This window comes from Etheostoma spectabile, chromosome 5 (assembly GCF_008692095.1).
Source record: "Etheostoma spectabile isolate EspeVRDwgs_2016 chromosome 5, UIUC_Espe_1.0, whole genome shotgun sequence".
NCBI classification, from domain to species: domain Eukaryota; kingdom Metazoa; phylum Chordata; class Actinopteri; order Perciformes; family Percidae; genus Etheostoma; species Etheostoma spectabile.
In genome coordinates this window covers 15,668,673-15,678,199 of record NC_045737.1, presented here as the reverse complement: position 1 = coordinate 15,678,199, position 9,527 = coordinate 15,668,673, and the positions used below count along the sequence as shown (strand labels likewise).

General features: G+C 36.2%; 1 protein-coding gene across 1 annotated transcript in view; it reads left to right on the top strand.

Moving 5' to 3' along the window:
- The window catches only part of adamts3 (ADAM metallopeptidase with thrombospondin type 1 motif, 3), a 170,905-nt gene that overhangs the window by 66,422 nt on the left and 94,956 nt on the right, over nucleotides 1-9,527 (top strand). Inside the window, exons 6-7 of the mRNA XM_032516121.1 lie at nucleotides 1,615-1,698; nucleotides 8,668-8,824. Coding sequence (XP_032372012.1) covers nucleotides 1,615-1,698; nucleotides 8,668-8,824 — 241 coding nt within the window. The remainder of the gene's footprint in view (nucleotides 1-1,614; nucleotides 1,699-8,667; nucleotides 8,825-9,527) is intronic.

Below are 9,527 nucleotides of genomic sequence, written 5' to 3'. Positions count from 1 at the left end.
GTAGGATTTCTCGGTGGCAGTTTCTAAACACCTCCTCCCCCGGCTCATTAAGGGTTACAGTGCTTGACAGCTAGTGAAAGCCAACCCCAGATTCACTGTCGCTTTTGTCACTTTGTCCTCCATTTTCAAAGCTTCCTCTTGAATGAGTGTTAATTTATGTGTTTATTTAGTTTGTTCTCCCGGCAGAATCCTAATCGCTCGTAATACATATTATATACTATAATTTCCATTTTTGGTGTGTTTTGGAAATTGACTGGCATGAATTATATACTGGGGTAAAGTGAAAAATGAAAGAAAATTAAAAGACAGGCTCATGTACTCTGCATCTTCAGGTAGATACGTGAACATGCACATGGAGTCATTTAAATAGAAAATCCATCAGTGTATTTACTATGTCCTAGATACCCACAGAGTGAGCAACGCTGATCTCTGAAAGGGAAATTCTATCCCTCTGGCTAATTAAAAACACACAACAGGTACGTGGAAGATAATAGTGTTTAGAAAATGAGGTGTGAAACAATAGCTCAGTTTACATTTTCCCTCAAATTGAAGATGATGGGAAATGTTATTCTGGCTAATCTATGGAGAGCCCTTCACTGGCCAGGCTCACTGACTAACACAGTTCTCCTTATATTACTTCTCAGGCTGCAGGGATCTACAACGGTCTAAATATTAATGCAAGCTTCTTTCCTGCTCTTTCTCTTCCTCTATGCAGCTGTGTTTTATTTTTACTTTAAAATGCACAATTACCTGTGAGGTTGCCTCACTCTCACATAAATTTTTTTTTAAACAATCCCGGTGAAACATATCTCCCCCTGTTATGTCCTGCACTTAACCCTTAGTTTTTATAAATTACAGACGTTTTATGATGGAAGAGATGTTGAAAATGTGTTCAAGACGCCTGGTCACTTTGCACTTTATTGTAGGTATTTGTAGTTATTTTGTCATTCTGACACTTTTATTTGTATTTTATTTTTTATAGTTGTTATTGATGCTGGGCTTTGCAAACTGGAAAATATCAATGTCGGGAAAGTCAGTCACTAGTGACTATTGTTGGTCTTCAAGCCCACTGGTATTCACGTCACCCCCCATCTCCTTCTGTATTGCGTGTCTGTTTTTTATCTATTGTATGCCCCGCTGTACAACCAATTGACAAGGGAATAGGAGACAAAATAAAGTCTGCGCACACACTCACACACACACACACACTCTCTCACACACACACACACACACACACACACACACAAAAACTCATATCAAACCAAAAGTTAAATGCTAAGTAAGACTTATTTTTTTCATTTTGCTGGTATGGCAACTGGCATTTGTAAAGAACAAGAATATAATGATAGGACGCTCCCCCTCGCTGCATTCACTGACTCCTTCAAAAAGATTCAAATAGTGGTTGCACAGGTCTGTGATTACAGTCATTTGTGCAGTGATTTGTAAATAATGGTTTGTTTCTCTCGCTCACTTCCTCTGATGAGTTGAAAATAGAAGCCCAGAATGATCAAGATTGAGGGTGTAAAGTGCCAATGACGCAGATGCCTTAAAAAAAATTCTAATAGCTTGAGCTATTGACCTTTGATTGACTATGTGTGTCCACCCGCTTCTCAGGTGAATGAGATTTACCACGACGAGTCCCTGGAAGTCCACATCAACGTGGTCCTGGTGAGGATGATCATGCTGGGATATGCCAAGGTGAGTGTCACAGGCTGTCTCTGTTGATTGGATTTGTTTCTATACAGAAATTGATAGAAACACAGTTTTTTTATGATGAATCCTTTTAACATACATGAAAGAAACAATTATTTACCACAATTTGCCACCCTATATAACCAGAAAAAGGAATAGACTGAAGCCATAATCCCCCATGAGCCAGTTGTTGAAAACATTTAATCTGGTTCAAAATTATCGGGATTTGGAAATCCCATTTTTTGCTATTCAGGATCAGGTTATCCGTCTTATTACTTTTATATTAACAAAAGTCCAGTAGTCACCAAAATAAAGAATGTTCAGGGTTCTTCTTCATCTGAGGAGGAGAGACCAGACATTATTTTTGACAGGCTCATCTCTGATGATTGTTTCTTTGAAATGAATATACCTTGATGAATGACAGAAAAATGGAATATATATTTTTTGTTTGTTATTAAAATCTGTTTGGGGGATTGTTTCATGGGGACAAGATCATTTTTATTTTTATTTTATTTTTACTTTACTATACTGAGTAACTCAATTGGTAGCCTTGGTAGTAATTGGTAGTAGTACTTTCTCACGGTTACACAAGTCAAGTGCAAAATATAAATAAAAGTATATACACTAAATGATACAAGTGCATTATTTGACCAATTTTAAAGTTTTACAATTTTTTTTTGAGGAATCCACCTTGAAATCCTACCCCCTGTTGGGATCAGGATAATCCTGTTTTTTTTAATTCAATTTATCCAAATCCTACTGACAAGTTTTGAACAACACAAACTGAAGGTTTGATCCAGATTTAAGATAGGATTGGATTTCATGATCTAATCTGATCTCAGATTCCTTCTTTCCCTTTTGAACAACCCATTTTAAAGATTTGATCCAATCCGATAACAAAAATCTGATCACCTCACCTTTGAACAACTGGCCCACTAGAATCACCCAGAAGTCCAACAAAACTAAATGAAAACAAATAAAGCTGGTGTGTGGCGTTTCATTTCCCCGTTGTTGTGTCCCCCGGAGCAGCCCAGTGTCATGGCAGTTGTCGCTGGCATGTGGCGTTTTATTTCCCTGTTGTTGCGTCCCCCAGAGACCGCAGATTGTGTCCCGGAGGCCTTTGTGTTCCCCCAGGGCAAACTGCTACAGCCCGGTTTCATGACAGTTCGTGAAATGGTCTTGGTCCCATTTTGTGGTAACCACCACGAAGTAAACAAGAACATTGTGTCCCTGTTGATGAATCGATAGATCAAAATAACGTGACCATTTCACCAACTGCCGTGAGACCGGGTTGCAATATATGCCGACATTTCTTACTCAACAAAACCCTTACTTTTATAAAAAGCAGCAATAGATTTTGATAATTTTCTTTTAAAGGTCCCATGACATGGTGCTTTTTGGATGCTTTTATATAGGCTTTAGTAGTCCCCTAATACTGTATCTGAAGTCTCTTTCCCAAAATTCAGCCTTGGTGCAGTATTACAGCCACTAGAGCCAGTCCCACAATGAGCTTTCCTTAGGATGTGCCATTTTTGTGTCTGTAGTTTTATATGCTATTGAGGGTGAAGGGAGGGGGGGGGGGGGGGGGGGGGGGGGGGGGGGGCAAAGCAGAGAAAGGGGAGGTAACCTTTCTCTTTATGACCTCTTAATCTGAGCTTTCATTTTCTCAAAGCAGAGCAGGATACCAGGGCTTGGTTTACACCTATCAACATTTCTAGTCACTGGGGGAACACATATTAATGTTAAAAAAACTCATAAAGTGAAATTTTTATGCCATGGGACCTTTTAATATAATCTATATGTGGCTTCCAACATATAATCTATAATCATTCCCAAAAATCCGAATATTTCATACACTCTTTCAACTTCTACTCCATTTAAGTTAACTTACACAATTAAAAGTTAAATCACAATTGGCCCTGATACCACCAAACACCAGAAATTTAGTTAGATTTTCATTTAGCGATAACTTATTTACATCAAACCATTTTTTTAATCGACTAATTCTCTTACTATTGTATTTAATAATTGTTTCATATCCTCCCTTGAACAAAATACATTTGTAACATCTGTAAACATTACAAATTTCAAGATTTTAGATACCGTACAAATATCATTTGAATAAAGTATAAATAACTTTTGGACCATTTGGAACACCACAGGTTACTCGTCTAAGATCTGATTTGGTATTATTCATCTTTACATATAGGAACCTGTCATTTAAATAACTTATTATCCAATGATTTGCGACACCTCTATACCGTAATATTCACATTTCTGAAGAAGTTAAGAATGATTGATTGTATAAAAAGCTTTACATAAATCAATGAACACATTAATAGAGTGCCGTTTCTTATCTACTTCATCTACTACTTTTTCAAATATTTTAGAAAATTGAGGTAGTAAAGTCACATGTCTATAATGTACAACAATAGGCTTGTCACCATTATTATAAATTGGAACCATTTCAGCCATTTTCTTATCAGAAAAAGTACCGGTTTCAAAAGATTTGTTACATTTATAAGAACATGGTTAGAGAAAATAGTCATTTACTTCTTTTATGAGTGACATATCAATATCATTATCATCCAAAGATTTATTCTTTCTGACCACTTCAAATACATCACTCTCACAAACTCCCACACGAAACATTAGAGTTACTGTTGTTGAAAGCAAAATTCAAATTGTTATCTCCATCTTTAGGAAGGTTAATTTATTTTGCCATATTAGGCCCTACATTAACAATAATATTATTAATAATATTTTATATTATTTTTGTATTTTAACAACGGATCACAATATTTATTTCTTTGCAATTTCATATTAGATGTCAGTATGTTTTTTTATAGGTTTTGTATTTATCCTCCATTTCTTTAGTTTGCTGTTAATGTGAAAAATATATACAGTATATATATGTGTGTGTTATATTTGGCATGCCGTTTAGGAAATAATATATATATATGAAGTTTATCCATCTGAATTATGGAATGAAGTCTGAATATATGGAATGAACGTCTGAATATATGGAAGAAAGTCTGAATATATGGAATGAACGTCTGAATATATGGAATGAAGTCTGAATGATATGGAATAACGTCTGAATTTGGAATGAAATCGAATAATCAATGGAAGTCTGAATAATTATGGAAGTCTGAATATCATGGAATGAAGTCTGAATTATGGAATGGAAGTCGAATATATGGAATGAACTCTGATATTGGATTGGAGTCTGAATATATGGAATGGAAAGTTGAATAATATTGAATGAATCTGAATATATGGAATGAAGTCTGAATATATGGAAATGAATTGGAATACATTGACAGAATGTCACCAAAGGGATACCTTTCTGAATTCACTGGATTACAAAATGGCATCGGCTGAAATGTCCAATACTTTGTTGAACTGCAGGGTTTTTTTGCAACAACTGGTCATACTCCAAACGACACAAACAGTTTGGAAATTAGATAGCGTCACCTTGAGGATCATATTCCATTATTGCGACATTCTTAGTGCTTATAAGCAATCCTGTTCACAAAACGTTGCCGAAGAAAACATTATGCATCATTCTTGAAGGAATTTATGAGTCTCTTTGGAGATTTCGGCAGAAGTAACACTTCAACTGGAGCTATGGTGTGGGCACTGGATACGGTTACCAGTATTTTGGCCCGTACATGCATTTGCCAAGTGTTTAATAATCTCTTCATTGCTCAAAATAGCTGACACTAATTCCTACCGATTCACTCATAGCGTCCACATTTGTTACATCCTGATTAATCAGCCACACCACAAGATGGCGCCAGCGCCGTAATGACATCTCTTTCATTCCTATATTCAGACTTCATTCCATACTATTCAGACTTTCATTCCATAATTCAGACTTCATTCCATATATTCAGACTTTCATTCCATATATCAGACTTCATCTATATTCAGACTTTCATTCCATATATTCAGACTTCATTCCATATATTCAGACTTTCATTCAATATATTCAGACTTTCTTCCATATTTCAGACTTTCATTCCATATATTCGACTTCATCCATATATTCAGACTTCATTCCATATATTCAGACTTTCATTCCATATATTCAGACTTCCATTCATATATTCAGACTTTCATTCCATATATTCGATGGATAACTTCATATATATATATTATTTCCTAAACGACGCGCATGCCATAGTATATATATATTATATATATATGTGTGTATGTGTATATATATATATATATATAATATATATTATGGCCTGCCGTTTAAGGAATAAATAATATTATGAAGTTTATCCATCTGAATATATGGATGAAGTCTGATATTGGAGATAACGTCTGAATATATGAATGGAAGTCTGAATATATGGAATGAAGTCTGAATATATGAATGAACGTTGATATGGAATAAAGTCGAATATTGGAATGAACGTCTGAATATATGGAATGGAAGTCTGAATATATGAAATGAAAGTCTGAATATATTGAATGAAGTCTGAATATAGGAATGAAGTCTGAATATGGAATGAAAGTTGAATCCTTGACAGAAATGTCACCAAAGGGATACCTTTCTGAATTCACTGGATTACAAAATGGCATCGGCTGAAATAGTCCATACTTTGTTGAACTGCAGGGTTTTTTTGCAACAACTGGTCATACTCCAAACGACACAAACAGTTTGGAAATTAGATAGCGTCACCTTGAGGATCATATTCCATTATTGCGACATTCTTAGTGCTTATAAGCAATCCTGTTCAACAAAACGTTGCCGAAAGAACATTATGCATCATTCTTGAAGGAATTTATGAGTCTCTTGGGAGATGTCGGCAGAAGTAACACTTCAACTGGAAGCTAATGGTGTGGGCACTGGACGGTTCCCATAGTTTTGGCCCGTACATGCTTTTGCCAGAGTGTTTAATATCTCTTCATTGCTCAAAATAGCTGACACTAGATTCCTAGCCGATTCACTCATAGCGTCCACATTTGTCACATCCTGATTAATCAGCCACAACACAAGATGCGCCAGCGCCGTAAGACGTCAGCTTTCATTCCATATATTCACTTTCATTCCATGTATTCAGACTTTCATTCCATATATTCAACTTTCATTCCATATATTCAGACTTCATATCCATATATTCAGACTTTCATCCATACACATTCAGACTTTCATTCAATATTCAGCTTCTTCATATTCGACTTTCATTCCATATATTCAGACTTCATTCCATTATTCAGCTTTCATTCCATATATTCAGACTTTCATTCCATATATTCAGACTTCCATTCAATATATTCAGACTTTCATTCCATATATTCAGATGGATAAACTTCATTATATATTATTTCCTAAACGGCATGCCATAAAATATATATATATATATATTATATATTATATATATACTACTATACATATATAGTATTTTTTCTGTCTGTATGTATCTAAAATGCATCATATGAGGCATTTGTCTCCTTCCTGCCAATTATGATTGATATTTTCTGTTTTAAAGGCCATAATTGCTTCTGGTAATTTTTATTCTAACAGTGATGTTGGAGGAGCATTTTCTTCCCAGAGTACAAGATGATTGGTGTGTGGGAGAAGACAGTAGCTGGACACAGAAAAATGCTTCTTCACACTCTGCGCTATATTTGATCATATCACAAAGAAACTGAAGTCTCAGTTGTTCAAACAGGGCTGCAACTAGTAATTGCATTAAAATAATTACAGTGAAAAGTTTTGATGACTTGTCTAGCGACATAACAAGTTTCACAGAAGCTCTACACCATCGGAATACAAACATTGTCTCAAACAAACGTCTCTTTTGACCCAGCTTTTAGAAAAGCATTAACAAAAAATATATCCCTATAGAATATAAAGCCTAGTAAAGAACAGACACATACACAGGTCTCAGGTCTGCTGTTAATAATTTACAAGGTGTAGTCAGTTGTCAATCCATTTTCTGTTGATCACTTAGATTTTTTTCTACTTTTTTTTGTGATTTCTTTATTTAAACGGAACAACCCACATTAATAAACATGAGACATGAAACATGTAAATTTGCCAGATCTAGCCATGCAGGCTAATTTTCATCTGCAGTCCCAAGTAGGTTGATGGCTTAAAAGAAAACATTAGATAAACTACAACACATAAGTATAAAACAAGAATACATAAGCATAGACAAGTAAAATGACCCTGGAAAAGAGATAGCATCAATAAAATTAATTATTTATGGATAACATTTTGGATTTTTTGCTGCAGTTGGTCAGCACAAGTGCTCCCTTTCTCACACTTAAAGTCTGTGCACAATTTGTTGTGTTTGGTATGGGCAAAACAAAAGCTCTGAACCATAGGTGAAGCATCACCCCATTCTCACTGGCTGTTAGAACAAAGCAAGAGAAAACAAAAGTCACAAACACTTCCCCCTCAATTGGATTAAAGTCTCACATTTAATCCCAGGAGTCCTCAGACAGAACCATCACTTCTACAGAGACATACATTGTCTATTTTCAAACAGATTTTTTTAAAATCTGTTTTAAATGTTCACATGCTCTAAAAGTCTCATGACTGCTATTTATATGCTCTCTTTCATGTGCAGGATCGCTGTAATACCAATTACAAACACTTTTTGATCTCACGCTGTTTTTAATTGTTTCAGAGAAGTTGTTATTTCAGCCTCATGGAGCATGCCAGTGACACATCCAACGCCATTACTAATAGACATGTGATGCTACATAGGGAAGAGCATGTGTCCAGATGGCAGGGGTCATCCAGTATCGTTCTCCTTCACACATGCTGTAAAAATGCATTATGTATGATCACCTGTTTTTAGACTGAGGAGAGTTAATAGGTTTCATCCCAGTGCCCCCGTGTTTAATCTGTGTCTTCACTGCATGCATCAGACTGCTGGCAGAATACAAGTTCATTTGAACAGTCAAGGTTCAGTAATAAGAATTCTCTCTGTCTCTCTTTTCTGTCAGTCCATCAGCCTCATTGAAAGAGGCAACCCATCAAGGAGCCTAGAGAATGTGTGCCGCTGGGCATTTGTGCAGCAGAAAGGCGACCCTGATCACGCTGAGCACCACGACCACGCAATATTCCTCACTCGCCAAGGCTTCGGCCCCACGGGGATGCAGGGTAAGGCTCCTGGAAGACACACTTGCATTCAAATGTGAATGTTCCATTTGCACACAGCATTTTCTCCCGCCCTGTGTGGTTAAACTGAACACAGTTACAGGAAGGTATTCATCATAATACACAGCAGTAATAACAGCATGTCTTGTCATTTATTGGACGTGTGAGGCTACAACTGCCCTGGATTAATTTCAAGGGATAACACATCTAATCTGTCTTGATGTTGACATGATTGTGCAAACTTCATGTTGCACTTTTAACAAGCATTTTTTCTAGAAGGTTTTAATGTAAGTAACACTTTTTTGTGTTTTCTGTTGAGATTTTGTCTGATTTGAAATGCAGTTAGCATGTCACAGATGCTCTAGGTAAACGGACAGGGCTTATTCTGCAAAGAGCACCGAAAAATCAAAAAGCCTCTTTATCACCAATGTCAAGTACAAAAAGCACAAATAATCCTCCAAGGATAACACTGCAAATGCCCTTTTGTGCTTCATAGTTGGCACTTTTCCTTAATTTAGACTCTTGGGATTGCAGACCTGAGAAGGCTGGAAACTCAAGGCAAATTACACTGTCTGCCAGGTATTGACTGCAGACCCCTCTTCTTATTTCCTCCACTGTAGCCAAATTGAAACAATGAGAGAAATTAACTGTCCAAAGTCGGGGCTTTTAAAGGCCTTTTCAACTTACTTCATGTCTTGTTGATTTG